General features: G+C 36.0%; 2 protein-coding genes across 7 annotated transcripts in view; one reads left to right on the forward strand and one right to left on the reverse strand.

The window, feature by feature from the left end:
* CEP290 (centrosomal protein 290) overlaps nt 1–9,257 on the forward strand; it is a 116,603-nt gene extending 107,346 nt beyond the window's left edge. For all 6 annotated transcript variants that reach the window (XM_037848374.1, XM_037848372.1, XM_037848373.1 and 3 more), the window contains 3 exons: nt 452–546; nt 7,961–8,040; nt 8,858–9,257. In XM_037848374.1, the coding sequence (XP_037704302.1) occupies nt 452–546; nt 7,961–8,040; nt 8,858–9,088 (406 nt within the window). In that variant the 3' untranslated portion in view covers nt 9,089–9,257. The remainder of the gene's footprint in view (nt 1–451; nt 547–7,960; nt 8,041–8,857) is intronic.
* On the reverse strand, nt 8,240–20,872 carry C8H12orf29 (chromosome 8 C12orf29 homolog). Its single transcript, XM_037848380.1, has 7 exons — nt 20,655–20,872; nt 16,946–17,063; nt 15,001–15,096; nt 14,167–14,283; nt 12,406–12,603; nt 11,040–11,209; nt 8,240–10,083 (listed from the first exon to the last, which is right to left on the reverse strand). The coding sequence occupies exons 1-7, from the start codon at nt 20,742–20,744 to the stop codon at nt 9,895–9,897; spliced, it is 978 nt and encodes a 325-aa protein (XP_037704308.1). The 5' UTR covers nt 20,745–20,872; the 3' UTR covers nt 8,240–9,894.
* Nucleotides 20,873–23,311: the final 2,439 nt, after the last annotated feature.

The following is a 23,311-nucleotide window of genomic DNA, read 5'->3' on the forward strand; positions in this document are numbered from 1 at the left end:
TTTCATCTTACTAATACCAGTTACTCTTTTACATAATATGTACTGAAAAAAGGGGAAACCCAATCCTAATATATTTCAGTTTGTAATTTAGTTCTAATTCTTCTAATAACATAGAATGTATCAAATCTTAGCTTCCCAGAGGCAACTACTAATTAAAAAGAGAAAAAAAATTCTTTTAATTCCAGGGGTGTGTTATTTTGCTCTCAATAGGCTCCTCCTTAGGAAAACTACTCAAGTCATATATTATAAGAAAAAATGAATAATTTTGATTCTGTGCTGTTTGAGAATTGTCATTGCAGCATTGTGAATAAATGAATAAATGTTTACCTTCACAAATATTAGCAAGTTCTGAGCATTGTACATCACTCGTTTTTTAAGAAATGGCCATATATATTGTGGAGTAATGTTTCTCTCTTTTTTGTTTTCTTAACGTACTATCTTTGTGTTCTAGATTAGCTAATAGTCAGCTTGAAGAAGAAAAAGCAGAATTAATCCATCAGATAGAAGTTAACAAAGAACAAAGTGGAGCTGAAAGCACCATACCTGGTAATATATTTTGTAACATATTTATAGCATATTAGTTACCCCAAATTACTGAATTAGTGTTTGCCTATTTGGTTTGTCGAGATTTCTGTTAACTGTCTTCCTATAAAATCAAATCCCTGCTAGGATTTTAGAGCTGTGTTTTTTCCCTCCATGCAACAAAAATATTCCCATTGTGCACTTTTGAGTTGTTGGCACTATAGTGTAGCAAGCAACCGAGTGTTTTTTTCCTTTGTGATCCACCTGGGTGTTATAAATTCATTCAAGATACAATGCTAAGCAGTGAATACTAGGTCTTATAGCTTCCAGTTTCTAAGTATTGCCCCTTTTAAGCCCTTTCAGCATTTTCTTTTAAACGTTACTTGTCATTTTAACATGACTTTGAAAAATATAACTGAGTAAATATTGGCCAAACTTTTTTTCTCCTTTTACAAAGTCTATCCTCTACCTTCTTCATTCCCATTCAGAATAAGTGATTACAAATCATTCTACTTGTGTGTGTGTATGTATACATACATACACAATGTATATATGTATATCATTTTTTTTGTGTAAGTATATATACCTATATACTTTTTGGAGGGTGATATAAATTTGGACTTGTACTCTACACATTTATAACTTACTTGCTTTATCAATTTTTTGTGGACATCTTCCAAGATCTGTACATATAGATGTACCTCATTCTTTCTAAAATTCTGAAGTTTACTAGTGTATGGATATACCATATCCATATATACACCTTTTAATGGATATTTAGTTTCCAAGTTTCTGTTATTAAAAGATAATACTATGATGAACCTCTTAACTTAATCATGCCATTGATAGTTTCATGAAAATATTAAATTCTGATTCAAAGGAAACCAATTTGTATCTGAACAATCTTGGAATATTTCATATAGCTTTCTCAATATCCTACCATCTAGTCCCATTATTACTTTGTATTGAAGCTATCACATATGAGCTTACCAGACATTATGCTAAGTGCTTTACAAGTATTCTGTAATTTAATTCTTATAACCCTTATGTGGCATGTAAAATTGTCTCTATATGTGATAAAACAGATTAAAAGAAATTAACCTGTCCCCAAAGTTAAAACAGCTAGGAAGTGGCAGAGGCAGGATTCAGATATATATTTTTGAAGCTCTAACACTGCTCCCTGCTCTTGCCTCTCAGTGGCTGAGTACATATATATATCTTTTTTAATTTCTCTCTCATATGAGCCACCTAGGTGTGCTAGACTAGACATAGTACCAAAGACCCGTTAATGTTGACATTAAGCAAGTCCTCTAATCTTTCTAAACCTGTTTCCTCAAAGAGAATTTCTGAATTCCCACATTTCTTATCTCCTTCACATAGGTACCTGGCCTATTTCAAAGATTTTTAACGCTCAAAATCAAACCAAAACTGTTTTGTAAAGCTAAAGGACAATCTTAGTTATCTAAGATAATTTTTGGAAAACGCTATATACAATTCACTTTTTCTGCATTATTTTCTTACCAATCTGTGTCAATATAACATCCCATTTAAGACAATTCTAAAAAATCATTAGCACTTTACACAAAGGTGAGAGAAGCCATGAAAAATTAAGATTTTGCTTTCAAAAAGAAGATGGGTTCTTCTGTTTTTAATGCTGTAAGGATAAGGAAACTATTTTCTTCCTATCTCCACCCTTCTGTCTACAAGTTATAATTAGGGGACCATCCAAGGGCACCTTAATAGAACAATATGCTTGTTGTCTTATTCATCAGAATTTGACTGCTGCCCATTTTACCTTAAACTTTAGCATTACTTTAAAAAATTTTCCTGCTCAATGGCTGCAAAATATGACTACATGACACATTATATCTAGTCTTTAAAAACATTCAGTGGAGGCGGGGCAAGATGGTGGCATAGAGGCGTGAAATTTAGTTAGTTCTCTAGAGCAACTAGTAAATAGCCTGGAACAACTGTTGAGGGTATTATGTGATTGGACACATCATACACCAGCCTGAAATGGTGGAATGGCTGAGATCACAGCATAGAACTCTTAAGTAAACTCCCCAAACTGAGGAGCTGGCACCGCTCCCCCAGCGGCATGGCAGGCTGAGTTGTAACACTTCTCTGTGGAAAAAAGAAGCAGGCTATCCAGAGCAAGGGAAAGTAATTCAACCTAACTCCAACTGCAGTTTTAATTAACAAATGTGATCTACTGAATACAAGCTGCAAGCACAGATAAACCCAGAGCAAGCAGGAAAGGAACCCTGCGGTCGCCCCCAGCAGAGAGGAGGCAGGGCTGACAGAAAAAAAATAAATAAATAAAATAAAAACAGAGGCTTTTGGAAACGGCTGTGTCCCAGGAAAAGGGGCACAGAAAACTGGGTACCAACATCAGTCGACTGGCAAAACGGGGGGTCTGGGGACTGGCTCTGAAAATGGGCTTTCTCTGTTTTTCCTTTTTTTTTTTTTTCCCCTCCCATTCCAGATAGCTCATTAGAGAAAGCCTCAGGCATTTTCAGTTGTCACAGCTGACCCATTTTCAATTGTCCTTAAGGGTGGAGTTAAGAGAGAGAGAGAGAGACAAAGGAAGAATTCAAGGGTAGGAGATAAATCCCTAAACGGTGTATCTTCCCTAAGAAAAGGGGACAGGGTCCAGCTCAAGTGGCTGCCCTTCCTCAGAGAATTCAGACTCCTGGGGTGAGGGGGTGGGGTGGGGGGAAGAACCAGAAACAACTCAAGCTTGGCTTCTAACATCCTCAATCCTGGCCAGGACAGGGTCCACTGAGACTTAAAGGGACTGCACCTCTTTACACCATTGGGGAGCTGCAGGCTGACAGGCGCCATCTGCTTGACAGGATAGGAAAAGCAGAGTCTGGAGCCCTCAGAGAAAAGTCCGACAATCTGCTGAGGCTCACCCTCAGGGAAACTTGATACTGATTACATCCTCCTCCTGAGACCTGGGCCCTTCTGGCCTGGGAAAATCTGATTGTGGTAATCAAGGAAACCAGATGCCTAGACAACAAAAAATGAAGGGTCACATTAGGAGAAGAAGAAGATATGGCCCTGTAAAAGGAACACATTTACACTTCAAATGAGATACAGGAATTGAAACAACTAATTAAAGATCTTCAAATATGCTAAATCAATTCAAAAAACAAATCAGTGAGCTGAGGGAAGATATGGCAAAAGAGATGAAATATATAAAAAAAGACATTGGGCGAACATAAGGAAGAACTCGACAGTTGAAAAACAATTGGCAGAAATTATGGGAATGAAATGCACAATATAAGAATGCAGATAGAAAAAGACAGCAGAGAGAGATTTGGAGCACAATATTAGGTAGTGGTAGCCCAATATTGTAAGTACACTGAACAAAGATGACTGTGTATGATTGAAAAAGGAAGGTAAGGGGCATGTAGGGCACCAGAAGGAAAGGTATAAGATAGAGACTGGTACTGCATAACTTAGTGAAACCTAGAGTGGTCAATGATTGTGATTAAAGGTAGAGATATAGGAATGTTTTTACATGAGGGAGAACAAACACAAGAGATGAAAAACACAATGGAGACATACAACAGCAAATTTGAAGAGGCAAAAGAAAGGATTCATGAACTGGAGGACAGGACACCTGAAATGCTACACACAAAATGAACAGACAGGTAAAAGAATGGAAAAATATGAGCAGTGTCTCAGAGAACTGAATGACAACATGAAGTACATGACTATATGTGTCATGGGTGTCCTAGAAAAAAGAAGGGAAAAGGGGACAGAAACAATAATGAAGGAAGTAATCACTGAAAATGTTCCATCTCTTATGAAAGACATAAAATTGCAGATCCAAGAAGTGCAGCATACCCCAAATACAATAGACCAGAATAGACCTACACCAAGACACTTAGTAATCGGATTATCAAATGTCAAAGACAGAATCGTGAAAGCAGCAAGAGAAAAGCGATCCATCACATACAAAGGAAGCTTGATAAGACCATATGCGGATTTCTCAGCAAGAAGGAAGTGGAGTGATAAATTTAAGATACTGAAAGAGAAATACTGCCAACCAAGAATTTTATATTTGGCAAAACTGTCTTTCAAAAATGAGAGTTTAAAATATTCTCAGACAGACACTGAGAGAGTTTGTGAACAAGATACCTGCTCTACAAAAATACTAAAGGGACCACTACAGGCAGATAGAAAAAGACAGGAGAGAGAGGTTTGGAGCATAATATTAGCTAATGGCAGCCCAATATTTTAAGTACACTGAACAAAGATGACTGACTGAGTATGATTGAAAAAGGAAGGTTAGGGGCATATAGGACACCAGAAGGAAAGGTAGAAGATAGACTGGTACTGTATAACTTACTGAAACCTAGAGTGGTCAATGATTGTGATTAAAGGTACAAATGTAAGAATGTTTTTACATGAGGGAGAACAAATGAATGCCAACTTTGCAAAGTGTTTCCAATGAGGTGGCATTGGGGGAAAATACTATCAATGCAAACTAGAGTCTATAGTTAACAGTAATATTGTAATATGCTTCCATTAATTGTAACAAAGGCAATATACCAAAGCTAAATGTCTGTAAAAGGGTGATATTAGGGAGGAGTATGGGATTCTTGGCAGTGGTGTTGCTGACTTTTTTATTGTATTTTTTTGTTGTTGTTGCTTTTTAGTTATCATTTTTTGGTCCTTTTTTTTTTTTTATCTCTTCCTCACTTCCTCGTTCTTTGTGGAAGAAATGGAAATGTCCTTATATAGACTGGTGGTGAATGTGTAACTGATTATACAGGGAACCGATGATTGTTTACTTAGGATGGAATGTATGGTGTGTGAATAAAACTGTCTAAAAAGTAAACAAAGGGATACAAGTGCTGGAGAAAAGGATGCTCCTAATCACTGTTGATGAGGAAGTAGAATGGTGCAGCCTATCTATAGGGCAGTGTGGTGATTCCACAGGAAGCTAAGCATGGGGTTGCCATATGGTCCTACAACTCAATTATTGGGTATATACTTGGAAGAACTGAAAAGAGGGACACGAATGGTCATTTGCACAGTGCAGTTTATGGTGTCAGTATTCATGATTTGCAGTGGATGGAGGTGGTGTTAAGGGTACGTTGACTGATGGACAGAATGGCGAACTGTGGGGTATACATACAATGGAATATTGAGCTGCTACAAGCCGTGAAGTTCTGAGGTGAATGGACATTGAGGTAAGTATGTTGAGTGAGATAAGCCAGAAATGAAAAGAAAACATAATGCCTCACTAATACAGACTAACTGCAGTGTGCAAACTCTGAGAATTGAGTCTGAGAGCACAGGTTATCAGGGGAAGCCTTATGGTAAAGGTTCCTAGATTGTTTGCTTTTATAGCAGTTACATTTGTTCTTGAGCTGTGATGGTTATTTCTAAACTCTGAGATGCTGAGCTTTTTGTGTATAACCTGGTTGATCCCTAGAACTTTGGGTATCTGTGTGACACCTGGGACTCAGAGCCAGAGTCTGGCAGCTATGAATGTCAGCATTAACCCCATACAGCAAATGATAAAGAGCCTGAAAAAAGAGATCAAACTTCAATTAGAAATGTGAACAAAATGGACTTGGTTAGGATTAAGGGAAGTCAGACTAAAGGGTAAAGGACAATATTGATGGTGTTTTTAAAACTTCAACTTCTGTGTGAGACTAAAGGAAGACATGTTTATTAGGTGTAAAATGTATACTTTTTGTAACACAACTATAGAATTTAATATGTATGGTCAGTTTATTCAAACACCATAATTACATGGAACACCAAATGAGGAGTGAAATAAATCTGGTTGGTTTGTACTGGTTAGTGTGAAGACCCAATACATCCCAGAGTAACTTGGACAGAGAATAAAAATGAATTTGCAAAGCTCTTGAGGGACTGGGGAAAAATGTGGAAATATTAAATTTCCCCACCTGAGGAATTACTGATATTTTCACAAGCATTGGGGACTACCGATATAGAAGCCGAGCCCTCGATCTTGGGGCTTGCCCTTATAAAGTTTGTTACGCAAAGGAGAGGCTAAGCCTGCTTAACGTTGTGCCTAAGACTCACCCCCAGAGAACTTCTTTTGCTGCTCAGATGTGGCCTCTAAGCCAACTCTGCAGGTAAACTCACTGCCTTCCCCCTATGTGGGACGTGACTCCCAGAGGTCGAAATCTCCCTGGCAATGAGGGACATGACTCATGAGGATGAGCTTGGCCCTGGCACTGTGGGATTGAGAAAGCCTTTTTGACCAAAAGAGGGAAGAAAAATGAAACAAAATAAAGGTTCAGTGGCTGAGAGATCTCAAATAGAATCGAGAGGTCATTCTGGAGGTTATTCTTATGCATTACATACATAACCCTTTTTAGTTTTTAGTGTATTGGAATAGCTAGAAGGAAATACCTGAAATTGTTGAAATGCAACCCAGTAGCCTTTATTCTTCTTGAAGACAACTGTATAGCTATATAGCTTACACTGTGTGACCATGTAACTGTGAAAACTTTGTGGCTCCCAATCCCTTTATCCAGTGTATGGACAGATGAACAGAAAAATGAGGACAAAAAGTAAATGAATAATAGGGAGGGATGGGGAGTATGGGATGTTTGGCATGTTCTTTTTTACTTTAACTTTTATGCTTATTCTTTTTTGTGTGTGGTAATGAAAATGCTCAAAAATTGATTGTGTTGCATATACAGTTATATAATGGTACTGTGAACAACTGATTGTACACCATGGATGATTGTATGGTATGTGAATATATCTCAATAAAACTTAATTTTAAAAAAATTTAGCAAAAATGGCGTTAAAGCAAAAATTCTGTTTTCTTCATTAAAAATTATACAATTAGAGGTATAACTCATTTAAAATTAGAGGTATGTTTACCCTGGAGGGTGGGGATACAATAAATTAAGCTAAGGTCTTTGCATACTTTCTTTTCTACCAAAGTATCAGCCCATGTTTTATTCTTTATACCTTACCTAATAGTGTTTTTCACATAGTAATTGCACAATAAATGTATATTTACCTACATGGAACAGCCAATGTTGTTGGATAGCAGGAGCATTTGGCCAGCTTAAGGTTTCAGCTCTTTAACTAATAGTCTACTTTTCTTCTACTGTAGTGTAATTTGTACCTAGCAAATTTTCCTGGGGATTTTTCTCTGGAAAATAAGAATTTCTTCCTTATAAAAATTAACCTGACTCTACTTTTAATACTTACTAGATGCCGCTCTTCTTTTTGCCTGCTATGGAATTATAACTTACAGAGCCAGCTTGTAGTATTCACTTCCTGAAAAATGTTTTAACTGTGAAATGTCATACTTTCCAGGTGCTATGTTTCATAAGTTTTCTTCTTATTCTTTGAAACAAGTCTTTTATCTTGCATTTATGCAGGGTAAAATGGAAAGCTGAGTCTCATTTTTATAACTTTTTGGCAGATGCTGATCAAGTAAAGGAAAAGGTAAAAGACCTAGAGACACAGCTCAAAACTTCAGATCTAGAAAAGCAACATTTGAAGGTAATATTTAATTACATCTAATTATAGAACTACAAATGTTTTATGAAAACAGCCATTGAAAACTTTTTACAATCACCATCTTTGTTTTAAGAACGTATCCTAAAAATTCTTGGAATTAAATTTTATGCTTACAGCATTGATTCTGACATTGCAAAGTTCATTGTCCACAATTGTCTGCTATAACAAAATACAAACAAAATGAATAGAAAACATTAAAGAGTAACTTTATTTTTTGTCATAAATATAGCTCATTATTTTTGTATTTTAAGTTTTGGGTCATGTTGGGAAGTGTCTTTTTAGTACCTTTTGACATTTGTTTCAGGAATTTTCTCGTAAGGGTATAGTTTCCTTTTAAAAAAATACATTTGATATGCTTTACCTCTGTTAAAACTTTGTAAATGAACAAAAGGGCATGAATATGAGGGCAAAATTAACCAAAATAACTTCAGTGCTATGAATAGGCACTTTTTTTTGGTTGCCTTGTTGAGAGTATTTGCTATGCTTTGGGAGAAAGATTACTTTCCACCATAATCTACAAGAAGTGATAAATTTTAGTTAAAGACTAGAATATAACTTACAGAACAAACAGTATGACTTGACAGTTAACAAGTCAGTTATTTATATTGTGCAATGCAATATGGAATATGAAGTAAACTAAGATTATTAACAAAATCTTAAGAGAATGCTTCTGCTTTTATTACTATATTTGACTTTAGGTTATCTTGGCTTTCATGTTCATATTTAAATCTCTTTAGTTCAAACCTAAAAAATGTTCTATATTCCTATATGACTATTAAAGATAATATGTTTCTATTAGGAGGAAATAAAAAAGCTGAAAAAAGAACTGGAAAATTTCGACCCTTCATTTTTTGAAGAAATTGAAGATCTAAAATATAATTATAAGGAAGAATTGAAAAAAAATATCCTTTTAGAAGAGAAAATTAAAAAACTTTCTGCACAATTTGGAGTTGAATCAACTAGTCCTTTCGATGATTCTGAACAGTTTGAAGATGAAGAGGAAAGTCCAACAAATTTCCCTATTCATTAATGACCACTTATAACTGCAGCTTTACTCAGCTGTTGACTTAATAAAAATAATGATAAAAACTCCATCTGGAAATCACGCAACTCTCCAGACTACAGAATTTCCATCTCACTACCTTGTACTTTTACCCAAAATGGAACTTTTAGTAAATAAAATTATATGAAACTTTTAATTTATTCTGAAAGTATAATTTTAAGATTTTTCAAGTAAGTTAGGACTATCAAATAGGCCATGCACTACGGTAGAATTCTATACATTCTTAATGTTTAAGTTTTTTCTTAATATTTACGTTTTTTAAAGAATATGAGGGTAAACTGACATTTTACTGTTCACAATAGTGGTTTTATATATACTTTTATACATATATATGTATTTAAGATTCTCAAATCCAAAATATTTTGTATATAGGTTTTGAGGTTGAGCCATATGTTTTGAGCATAGAGTAAACTAAGCTTTAATTTAATTGAATTAAACTATTTAATTTTGTAAATAAATGAGCCAAAATTGTAAAACTGTTGTCTTTAAATGACTACTCAGTTATCCTGGACAGAATCCAGCCTTTGTACAAGCTTGCTATCTTACTGTTACTTAAATTTTACTTACATTTTTATGTCCAGTAGTTAAAATCGTTTTCTGATTTTTGGATAGATATTTGAAATAGAAAATTCATTTCTTCAAACACTAGAGTTCATATTGATATATTCAATACTGAACAACTGGAACCTTGAGATGTTTTTACCTTTTAAACATGCCAGAATATTCAAGGTTCAAATATAATAAAATATAATGATTTTAACTGCATTCCCATTTTATACATCAAGCATTATGTCTTTGAGCCTCCCAAATTTCTGATTATCTAATTTTGAAAAATGATTAAACAAACACTTGGAATCAAAGGCACAGTCATATTTGTTTAGGTTCATGTTGATAATAACTGGTTTTGAATTCATATAAGTATCTGAAATTGGCCAGTGTAAACCAAGATGATGACGATGGACCTGGAAAGAGAAAAACGGGTATTAGTATTAGACTCCGTATACTATCTTCATTCACTTACAGATGTTTATTTTGAGTGCCTATTATCTGCCAGGCACTGCGTAAGGCTTAATTTTATCTTACCCTTTTTTTTCATAGCTGTTCTCCTCCTGACCTATTACCTATTTACTTGTTTACCATCTATCTTCCCCATTAGAATGTAGGCTTCATGAAGGCAGATACATTATTTTGTTGACTCTGTATTTCCAGCACCTGGAAACATGCCAGGAATATAAACAGGGGCTTCATGAAAATTTAAAATAATAGCATATTTGTTGAAGACATACATAGATTCAACAGATCAGAATGTTTAAGAACTAATACATGGATATATAAAGTAATGGAAAGAGGGGTTAAAAATGATATCCATGTTTCTGGCTTCAGTGAATTGTGTGGGTTCACAGGGTTGATATGACTAGGTCAAGTTTTGAACATTACAAGTTTCAGATAACTGTTGGAAGTCAAATAGGCAAACCCAAGAGTCAGGTAGAAAGGGCACAATGTATAAAATTACTCATTTTGTATTATCAACTGGCACTCTGGCACTCTTCTTACCTATTAGATTGTATAAGCAATTAAGTTTGGGAAATGCTTAGACTAAGTTAAATACTTAGTGCAAGTATCTCAGAGATTACTAATGTACAACTTGAATATCCAAGAAGGGGATGTGGAGTATGCAGGCTTTTCCAGACATTTTAATAATTCTTTTTAATTCTGAGGAACATCTTGTAGAACCACAAGAATATACCTTGGGGAACACTGTTTTAGCATATGAAGAATGGTAGCATGTGATATGAGGAAATTAAAATTCCTTACTGCAAACCAGAATTATTCCTGTGTAGAGAGAATTTAGTGCTACTTGTATTTTGTTGTAGAAATATAAGACAATATAATCTCAAAAGCTATTTTGTGCCATTACCTTGATTAGACAGCCATCACTGCAATGCCATACTATTCCTTCAATTTTACCCTCTCGGCAGCCTTCAAACCAAGACAGCAGATCATTGTGCTTCAATGTAGGCAGACTTCTTATTTGAAATGCTCCGTGTGGTATAAGAAGATGTAATGGATGCTTCTTGCTTCCTAACCCTAAATTATAAAATTTGCCGTTAGCCATGTTTTTCAAAGGAACTTTTCAGAGAATGAAAAATTTCTCTCTCCAAATAAAAAAAGCCTTCTTAAACATTTAGGAATAAAGTCACCAAAAATTTTAGGTGGTTTCTTGAAGAAAGGTATAATACAAGTGCATTAGGTCCTGCTCTCACTCAAAAGTGGTGCCTTATCCAATTATAGCCAAATCCTACCTTCCTGTCGCTATTACCAGGTGTTGACAAGCTATGACCTGTGGGCCAAATCTAGCCAGACACCTATTTTTGTAAATAAAGTTTTACTGGAACAGAGCCACACCCATTCATGCATGTATTGTTTATGGCCCTTTCAGGAATGCAGACCACAAAGCCTAGAATAATTACTACCTGGCTTTTTAAAGAAACATTTCTCCAAGTCCTGCACTATACCATTAGCAATATTTAGCTCTCATAGAAATTTTGCCAAACAGCCACACCACTCCTCTGATAATCTGTATAATTACTATTAGCCTCTTGACAGCTGCCAATTAATCTACCTGTGATCTCTGTATAGGGTTTGTGCTATTCCAGCTTTAATGTTCTTTGGTCTATCTTCTCATTCCCATCAACAATGTATTCTATAAATGCCCTTAAGACTTGTACTCAAGGTATTTATTTTGGTGCATGAGATGCTGTTTGGTGCCAGTTCTTTATTTTAACCACCCCCCTCCAACCCTCCCTCCCAATCCTTACTTGATTGAAAGCTCACTAGAAACAATGAATTTTTCCTTTTCACTAAGCACTTATCATAGTGCATTATAAAGACAGCTATTTACTTACTTTTAGCTATTTTACTTAATGCTAAACTAATTACCTGGGCATGGAAAGCACATTTTCAATCAACTCAGTTCATGTAAATTTTAAAAAGCAATGGAAAGCTGCACCTGAGTAGATCAGTTTTCATACACAGGTCTATAATACCATCATAGGAAAGAATGAGGCTAAAAGAAATGTTTTAGATTAATAAATAAAATGGCTGGAGTCAGGCACATATTTTCCTATGGACAGAAAATTAACATAAATGGCTTTAATTGTAGGAAATTATTTTCCTTAGTTTTTCATTGTATGTGTTACACGTACCTTATTTTAGTTCACTCTAACAAGTTTTCTTTATAAATGACAGTGACTATAGCTGAGCAGAGAAGATGCTTCACTCACCATATGGGTTTCCATTGATATTTGTTCCTATCAGCTCCAATGTTTGTTCTAAGAGATCTGATAGTGGCACTGCACTAATTTCCAGAAGTCCAGGATCCTCAGGATGATGCTTCAGTACCAGGGCAATTTCAAATTCATAATTAACTACAGAGGAATGCCAGCAATACTGTTTGTTGTTTTTCTCCACTGGTACCCATCCTAACATTTAAAGAAAGAAAAGTTTTATGATGTTTTTCTTTGGATTGAGACTATGGGTAATTTTTCCTTTTTAATTTAATTTAAATTTTCTATATTTTCTGGATGTACTAACACAGAGACATCACTTTTAAAATCAATGAAAAAGTTGAGTTTTACCACTTTTCTTTAATCATAAAAGCTCATTCTGTATTCTGCTGAGGAATTAACCCATGCATGATTATTCACTACAAAGCACCCAACATTTCCTTACTAAAAAATTTATCCCAATTCAGGAAGAACTGAGCATGATTCTAAGACACAGCATTAAAACTTTTTTATTGAATACGTTTTCTCTTTACCTTCTCTCAAGGTTCAGGACAGTGGACATATTCTAGTATTCCACAATTTATTGAATTGTTACATTTATTGAACATTTATTGAACATTTATTGATTCCATATTTATTAAATGTTATTGCCATTTCCTTCCACAGTCTTGCTGCCAGAAAAGACTCCCTTATTTGGGGGAATTCTTTACAAAACAAAACTAGGGCATATACACCATTGTGCTCAGCATACATCTGGCTACATTACCTACCCACATTACTGCAATCTCTTTGCTGTCTGCCAGCCTCCACTTCTACTTTTACCAAAATTTAAATTTAGTCCTGCCACATCACTGCTTAATTAAAACCACCATCTTCAAGATGTACTTCAAACTCTTTTGGTGGAATCTAAGACCTTTTAAGATCTGAGCCCATTACACATCTCCATCCTCAACTTTTATAATCTCCCCAAGATGTTCACATCCTACAACTTTCCTGCCACAGTGAAGTGTTTTCTAAAAATTTCAAACTACTCTATGCTCTATCCTCTTTCTGGGAGTTTGCCTAGGCTGATATTCCTCTTCTTTACCAGCTAATTTCCTAGTTCTTAAGCTTCAGTACAGATGTCAACTCCTCTTGGAAGTGTCTTCTAACCACCACAGGTTGAACTAGGAAGCTTCCAAGAACAAGGGTCCTGACCTTCATTTTGGCATTTCTAGAACCCAAAATAGTACTTTGCACACAAATGGCATTCAAAGCAATGCCTGTTGGCCGAACCTTATTCTGGGGTATCTTCCTACTGAGTGTATCTTTCCAAAAATGTTCACAGAAAAGCTGCTTGTGAGTCACCTATTTTCAATTCCCTTCATTGAGATATTTTTCTGGTATCTTCACAAAAATATACACATGCACACTATGTTGTCCACTCTCTCAAGATAAAGACTTCTTGATATCATCCATCCTATAAAGACTTCAAAGCTATCCCCATTCAATGCTTTTTTAATTTTCAAAGACTATAGCTAGTATCATTTCAATCTTAAAACCCAAGAAGACATTTTGATATGAAATACTATTGGTATAAGTCACTAGGCTTCACATAAATTTGGTTCAGAAATTCTGTACTATTTAATGACTATCAGCTATATAGATGAATAATATGAAAACCTGATTAAAATTAAATTCCATAATCTTATTGAATGGATTTTCTGTTCTTTATACTAGTAAACACAAAATTGCATTTCAGAAGAGCTTTCATGATACCAGGAATGTGTCCATTTTCATCAGGCACTGGATTCCCATTTAGCTGTTCTATTTCCTTCGCTGGTATCCAGCACTCTGGAACAGGTTTGAAGTCCTCCTCAACATTCCAAAAAAATTCTAAAAGAGTTAAATAATCTGGTATGTGGCAGCATTTTTAAAAATACAAAATACTGAACAGATTCAAGGAAGAAACACAACAGGTAATAAACCCCATTCTATCAGGTATCATATAACTATTCTCCATGTATTCACACTATAATGTAACTGTACTTCTAACAGTAAGGGTACAAGACTTTAAATTTTCAATTCTGAACATACTACCACTTGGATATGGTGTATAATAGTCTAACTGTTCCAGTATGTGTAGATTTATGATGAATTTAATTTTTATGGACTACGAATACTTAAACGTAACATACATACACAAATGAGTGTAGCTATACATGAATGATTGTATATATCTACTGTATACAATATTTAGAAGAACTTTAACGTAAAATTAAAAATATTCTGAGATTTGTGACTGATATATAAAATTACATATTTGTCTCTTTTGTACAGACTAAAAATCAAATTTTGCACTCATTAATAATATATATAGTAATTCATACATTTTAATAAAATTGACCCATACTATAAAGGTCACAGAAATATCAGGAAAAAATTCTGAAGCATTCTTTTCTATATAAAAATATTCAATTATACTTATTCTATTTTTCCAAAGGGTTTAAATTGTACAGAAGAATCTAATGTATAGAAACATAATAAATAAGCCATATATTTCAGCTATTTACATCATGAAAAGAAAAAAAAAAAACAGCAAACCCCACCAACCTTTTGAATTTTCTTGTGAATGTAGAAATTTCTTAAATCTCATCTCAGCTTGCTTGTTGGGTTTTCTATCTAGCCGAGCCCAAAGGTACGGCTGACCTAAAATATAATAATAATAAAAGGAAAAATGTTAAGACACAAGCAATAAAAATTATGTTTGAAGACATTTCAGAATTTTTCTCTAAATGGAAGGGACATCGATAAAGGCAGCAGCAACTGTAGAAAACAGGAAAATAATGTAGTCAGATATACGCAACCTATTTGTATTCGATGTTGTTAGAAGATTTACTTCTTTGGTTAAAGAATGATGGGGATGAAATAAAAAGTATTTGATCCTTTCATAACTACAGCCATATTTTATTAGAAACTAGCATTTATGAGAAACAGGCTACCTCTATACTAACTGAAAACAACCAGATAATTCTATTCACATCTCTCCTGCAACTTTAAACTATGTGCTATGAGGGTTACTTCCAGCAAGCCTGAAATTAGTCTGAAGTGTTTTGCATGGCACTAATCCCAGGTCATGGCATGAAACAGGCTGATTATTAGTAGTGCTTTGTAACCAGGGATCCCAGGATTTTCAGGGCGGTTTGTTCAACATTCTTTATTAGCAACAGTGAGACTGATGATTTGCACCTGGTTTTAGTGAAACCCCCAGAGGCCTTTAAGGCTGGTTACTTAGCAGCAATATGCCAACATGATCTGCAAAATATAAAAATATCCAGCTGAGATTCCAATTAGGACTCCCTAGTTCCCAGGTGTTCCTTGTACACATTGGTGGTTCCTGAACCAATAAAGTATTTCTTGTCAGGGTCTTACAGAGGGAGGACAATAGAAGCTTGCACCTAGCCTCCCCAGGCCACTTGCTATCAGTCTTTGGCTGTTTTGCATATCCTACTTTTCATACCCTTGCTATATTGTGTATCCATTTTCTGTAATAACCTATAGACTTGTAAACACTGTCATTTTGGGTCCTATGAGTCTTTCTTTAGCAACCCAACCCTGTTTAACTGCCACCATTATGCACACTCACACATGGTGCACATCAAAACTGTTAATATAAAACCCTGAAAAAATAGTTTATAGTTTCCTCGAATATGCAAATCAGAAGTTTATTTTAAAAATTATTAATTACACTTTGGTTCATTCTGTATTAACTGTTAGCTACCCAGCTAAATAATATGAAGAGCCAGGTTAACATTGTATTTTATCATTTCGTTCTTTATACCAGTAAACATAAAACATCCATTTCAGAATAGACTTCTTGTTATCAGGAATGTGTTCATTTTACCAGGCACCCAGGTTCCCATTTAACTGTTCTATTTCCTATGTTGGAATTAAGAGGTAGTATCATCCAGAAATAATCACAAAGAATACTTCTCCCCTTTCAATGAATTTTTAAAAAATTAACATAGTTGACATTAATTTCTATTTGAGTTTCTACTTCTTTTAAAGTACACCAAAATGAAATAAATCAGCCACTGCCAATAGTAATAAAACAAATGGAATCAGCACTAGGATCAGTGGAATGAGGACAAGCTCTAGAGTCAGACAAACCCAGGTTTCATTACCAGTTCAGTCATTCATTAAACATAAGGTCTGGGAAAAATTAAATTCTCTGAGCCTTAGTTTCCAATCTATAAAATGGGGAGGTTTATTGTGTGACTTAGCAATAGCAAATATAAAGCATTTATCATACTACCTGGCCCTTCATGGGTATTAAAGAAACGTTAGTTACCTTCCTTTCCTTTTCCAAGAGAAAGAATACAATGATATAACAAATAAGTATAATATAACAATTGTGAAATTCATTATTTTGCTATTATACTTAGGCTTCATCCAAGGGTTTATGAAGAGCAAATACCCATTTCAGATTTACATAATTTGGAAAGTGATTAAGAAAAATAAGTAATATTTGTAGTAAAACACTATAGTTTTCTTTTACCTTTGTAGTTAGTAACATAACAACACGTTCCATCCACTTTTTCTGTTGGAATTGCACTGTATACATCTGCATCTAATGCCTTGTGATTTATAGTTTCAGTTGCCAAAACTTTAAATGGCTTTAAAAAGAGAGAGAGAAAAACTGGTTTAAGATAGACAGCCTCTTGCCTTTGTGCACACACCCTCACCTGGGATGCTCTTAATTTCACCAGATCTAAGGGATGATCTCCAGTTGATCATTCAAGACAATTTAAAAATATTTCTTCTGTGAAGTTCTCCCGAATCACAACCCTCTCTCTTATGCTTTCATAGCAACACCTGCTTTCCCCACACAGATTTCTACTTATTTATCAGTCTGATTTATCTGCCAAAATAAGTCTGACACCAGGAACCCTATCCATGTCCTATGCAGTGGTGCATCCCTAACACAGGCATTCAGTGTGTCCAATCATTTACTTGACAATTATTTACTAAATGCCTGCTATGCGTTAAGAATTGTCCTTGGTGCTGTAAATATAGAGGGGAACAAGAAAGTTACCTGCCTTCCTAAAGCTTGTATCTTAGGGAGAAAACAACAATAGCAAAATGAATGATACAAGGTTAGCTCTAATAAGTGCTAAGAAATACAAACAGGTAAAAGGAAAAGAGAGGGATGGAAAAGTAGTTCGGGCAGAGAATAAAAATATATTTGCTAAGCCCCTCTGAGGGACTGGTGGAAAATGTGGAAATGTTAAACTTCCCATCTGGGGAATTACATTGTGCCTCAAAGTCACCCCCAGAGAACTTCTGTTGCTCAGATGTGGACTCTAAGCCAACTCTGCAGGTAAACTCACTGCTGTCCCCGCTATGTGGGACATGACTCCCAGAGGTGTAAATCTCCTGGCAATGTGGGACATGACTCCCGGGATGAACCTGGGCCCAGCACTGTGGGACTGAGAAAGACTTCTTGACCAAAAGAGGGAAGAGAAATGAAACAAAATAAAGTTTCAGTGGGGGTCATTCTAGATAACCCTTTTTAGTTTTTAGTGTATTGGAATAGCTAGAAGGAAATACCTGAAACTGTTGAACTGCAACCCAGTAGCCTTGATTTTTGAAGACAATTGTACAACTATGTAGCTTATATGGTGTGACGGTGCGATTGTGAAAATCTTCTGGCTCACACTCCCTTTTTCCAGTGTACAGACAGATGAGTAGAAAAATGGGAACAAAAAGTAAGTGAATGATGGGGGGATGGGATGTTTTGGGTATTCTTTACTTGTATTTATTCTTTTTCTTATTTTTTGGAGTAATGAAAATGTTCAAAAATTGATTTTGGTGATGAATGCACAACTATATGATGATATTATGAACAACTGATTGTACACTGTGGATGACTGAAGGGTATGTGAATATATCTCAATAAAACTGAATTTAAAAAAAAGAGAGAGACGGAGTGCTATTTCAGATATGGAGGACAGGGAAGCACTCTCTGAGGAGGCAACAGATTTGAGCAGATTTGAAATGAGGGAACGAGCCATGTAAATATCTGAACACAAAAGGTCCCAAGTCAGGAAGTTCCTAGATGTTTCTGAAGAATATAATAAGGCAGCCATTGGAGTTGGAGCAGAATCCAGGAAGAGCCAGTTCATGGGTTTAATTAATTGAAATAAATAAGGTACCACTGATGGTTTAATGCAAGTAGTTTCCAATCATAATTTTCATACTTTTCTAAGAATCAATCTATTCCACACTACATGAGATTTTTCCCCTTTTATAAACATAAAAATTTCTGTGGTTTACAGCATTTGACGTTTTCCAATTAAGACTTGTTTCCCTGTAAGTCTAAGTGAAGATCTAGTGATGTCCTCCTTCCTGCCTCAAGCCACATTCTGAGTAAGCAGGCAAGAGAGACAAGGAAGACAGTTTTGTGGGGTTTTTAGCTTTTTTTTCTCACAAAGCTAATACACACATGCTCACTGTAGAAAATACAGCAAAAGAGCAGAAACAAGAAATCATTCATAATCTCACCTTCCAGAGTAATCACAAAGAACATTTTAGGATAATTAATTCTTCCCTGACTCTTTTTTTGGTGCCTTTTTTCCCATAGTACACTTAACATCAATTTCTATTTTCTACATACTAGTTTCCACAAAAATTGCAGTTAAAATGCCTTCTGGATTTACTTGTTTTCATATGCTTTCCTTTTCATCTGGTATTTCATATTTGATATGTTAACTGATATCATAAGCATAGGTTGTAGAATCTATAATTACTTTAATCCTTTTCTTAAAGCAATTACATTAGGCAACCTGCATTGTGGTGGTTCTTGCATCTGTCTATTTCAGTTCCTAGACTCTGCAAAGCATCTGAATTTCCAAAACACTTTTATCTTTAATTTGATACCCTAATAAATGTTTAGATACATTGTAAAGTTCAAAAAGCACTCTTTTGGAAAACATATCTGCTTTAAGGAAAATGAACAACCCTTGATACTTTCTCCCCATTATCAGGGACTTCTTATAACAGATACATTTCAGTATTACATACTTAAATTTTTGAGGCTACAGAAACTGTGGTTGCTAACACTCATTTACTTATTTACTTGCAAAATGCCCAAGCAGGCAAAAAAAGACAAACAAAAAAAAGTCTCTCTTTTGATTCCGAGTTAGGCTTCACTTTGTTTACAGTTTGCTTCGTTGTAATCTGATTTTCCCATGTATTCACAATCTTTTACTTTGAATATTGTATTCAGGAGTTTCATTACAACGTTTATCCAAAAATCCTTGTGGTCATTCATTTTCGTAAAAGGCATTGTCCTAAAATATGCAGGAGGAATAATACTCTTAGGTGAAACATCAAATAGTACTCCTGAAAACAGTAACCAAAAGCTGCTCATTATTCTATCTTAAACATGTCATCTTGTATACTTCAGTATCATTTCTGTTCTAATTCCTTGCACAGTGAGTACTCAATAATTGAGGCTGATTTTGGATCATTTATCGTTTTTTTCCCCCTACATACTGTTAAAACTACCAAGAATCACTTGCCTTTATTTTAGTTTTTTTTTAGATTGTTTGCATTGAGAGTATTCATTTGTCACTTTCAGCTTTATCGGTAGTAAACTGGGTATTCTGCTGATCAAGGGCTTCGCTACGTATTAAAGAATTAGTCTTACACAGGTTACTACTATTCATTAACCAGCATTTACTGAAGACCTACCATGTGTAAAACACGGTGCTGGTCGAGTCCAAAACCTCGAGATCGGAACTCCAAAGTTAGAAGCAAGTCAGTTAATTACTGATAACATGAGGTCTATCTTTTGTGGCACCTTAATTAGGCCACCAGTTCCTAGGTTAGAATGGTAAAACAATCTTCTAACATCTCCACTTTGTCACCACATTCTTGAATGCGGTGATGACAGGAATACTTAGGGGTTTCCCCTGAGAAGATCCGGGAAAGGGACACTACTCAGGCTGTGGGATTTCAATTTCCATGAGAGAGTAAGTTTGAATAGCTTGTTCTGAACCATTCTCTTACAGCTTCCCTCCCTTACAAATAAAATGGGAGAAGAACCGGGAGCTCAGAGCATACGGGACACCATAACCTCCCCAGCGAAACCAGAGAAAAGCTTCCGGCCTGTAGGGGCACCGGGCTCTGGGTTCAAACAGAGCCAGCGGGACGGGCAGGAGCCCACGCGCAGCCGCCCAGCTGGGCCCCGCGCTCTTCCATACCTGATGCTCCCTTTTGGCGGAGGGCTCTTCTTTCACCTCCGTCACAAACACACACGGCATTTTCCGCTGTACGGAGCCCAGGCGCCTCATGGTAGATCCAAGAGACAGTGCGAGTGGAAAGCACAGCCGGGGCAGAATCCACAGCAGTCAGCTGTCGTCGACCACCGCCGAACAAACTCGGCCCCCAGGAGCCGCGACAGCAACCTCCGCGTCGCCCAACCCTGAGCGAAGCGCGGAGACGCACGCCCGGAAGCGCCCTCTCGGCCACGGCGACCGCTGGGAGTTGTAGTGCAGGGACCCCGGCGCGCGCGTGTGCTTTCGTGTGAGTCCTCCGCCTGAGCCTCCCGCGTGATTTCCCTCGAGGTTCGGTTGACCATGAAAAATAAGGATCCGTTCCTCGGGTGTGTGCTTAGCCTAGTAACAGATGGTATTTTTGAAAATTAAGTAACATCAAGTTATAAGTGATGAATCATTTCTGATGGCGATTTAACACCATTCTTTTGAGTCCTACTTGCCTGATCTCTTTAATTCCTGGGAGAAGTACGGTAATATCTAGAGATATTATAATCTCCACGCAGAATGGAAACTGATTTCCCAGGAAGAATGTTAGAAAATTCTACATTTAAAACACGTGGGACTAAAAAAAAAGTTACCGTTTGGACTACGCCTCATTGTATAGCACGTGATCAAGATGGGTTCTGATGTTTTTTTCTCCAGTGAGTCCAAAGTTTATCCTTAGATAAATCCCAAAGTACAGTAATACCAACTACATTTCAGCCTTTTCATAGAAAACTCATTTATCTAAAATATGAGTTTCAACAGAGTTTAAATGGCCTGAGTAATTCGAGTCAATCGACTGCTGAGCTAAAAACAGCTTCTTGTGGCTTTTTTGCTCAAAGGAAATTTGGAGGGTAAATGATAAAACAGTCAATGATTGAATAAAATAAATATTACATATTTAATAATAGTAGCCTTTCTATCTCATTGCAGCTTGTAGTCCTCAGCATAATGTTGTAGAGGACTTTTGACTTTACAGCCATCCTCTTATGTCCTTGAAAAAGGCCCAGAATACACTTCTATAATATTCTTAACGGCAAGTTTCTGCCTCTCCAGCATTTTATTGAGCTCTTGGGGAAATTAAAAAATGAGATCTCATTTGGAAGTATCTATATAGTAAAGAGTTCTCAAAGAATAAAATATCTGTTTAAAAAGTTCACTGTTCTTTGCTGGATTCAGAGGGGAGGGGCGAAGAGGAGATTTGCCATTTCAAAGTATTTATATTCTCTTCTATTATCTTTAATTTTTTTCATAGGAGAACACAAAGAGGAAGAAACAAATCAAAAAAACAAACAAACAAGAAACATAAGAACACCTGATGCTGGCTGTGAGATACTGGGACCAGAAACTTATTAGAATTGTATAGTCAAGCACCAGTGACTGTTCCTCCAGAAGAATCCTGAAAAGCAGGCTGTCTCCATGGGTCTTAAAGAACCAACAAATTACCCTCACAGCTATCAGCTTTTATTTCCCAAACTGCCACAGAATTTTCTAGGTCCAACATTCTGTCATTTCTGAGAAAAGATCATCTTCCAAAACATTCCACTTGTTCTTTGGATAGTAGTAGCAAGGCAAACAGTCTCTCCAGAGCAGTTTTTATCAGTGCCTGGAGCAAGGTGTCTGGCAGAAACAGAGGAATCCAAGTCCAGGGATTAGCACAAGACCAATTCACAGCTTTAAACTGACTCCCACTCTGCTGCATAGCAGCCAGCAGCTTTGCCTGATTCTCTTGGGCTTGAAGAGCCAGCGAGGAGTTGCTACCAGATCCTGGTATGTAAAGTGGAGTTACAGGATTACAAACTAGAAGAAAGACTTTCCTGACAGCTTTGACAATATTTTAGCATGCATCAAAGATGAAAGACACTCAATGCAAGTCTACTTTGGCCAACACAAAGTACTTACAGAATTTGCAGGCCTACCTCCAGCTGCTGAGACAAATTTCCCATCCTTCTTAACAGGGAGTAAAAATCCGTATGGGTAGGGTCATAGCTTTCCCTGAAAGAGAAGTGCAAATTTCACAACAGGAAAGAAGACAAGAGAAGTGAAGAGAGAAGAGAATAAGGAAAAAAGGAAAAAGGGGAAAAAGGAGACCTTAGGGCTCCAGGTATTTTAAAAACTAATATATACAGATCTATTTCTTAGCAATGACAAAAATATTCCCCACTTGGGTTTTTCCTGTTCACACCTGACTACATGAGGTAAAAGCATTTTTTCGGCCTTTCCCCTAACTATACCATGGATTCCCACAATGGCTTTAATCATGATGTTACATGTAATCATGCAATAATGGTCTTGGTAACAGTATTTGAAAAGTCTAATGCGGCTACATGTTCATAGGTAGACAGGAATTTATTTGGAGACAAAAGCCATCTAAAATAACTTCTTAGTGGTGTTGCTAGTAGCCAATATGCATAAAATGGGCACTTTTTTGTTCTAGAGGTAGAAGGTAGGGCAAAACAAAAGTCAAGGTATTATATTTGTCTATATATTTTATATATTTGTTAATATTTTCAAGGATTTAGCCAAATCTTTATTCTTTACTTCTTCATTTACTTCTAGTGTTGTCATGATCTTTATGTCATTTTCTCCTATTTATAGTT

This window comes from Choloepus didactylus, chromosome 8, assembly GCF_015220235.1.
Source record: "Choloepus didactylus isolate mChoDid1 chromosome 8, mChoDid1.pri, whole genome shotgun sequence".
NCBI classification, from domain to species: domain Eukaryota; kingdom Metazoa; phylum Chordata; class Mammalia; order Pilosa; family Megalonychidae; genus Choloepus; species Choloepus didactylus.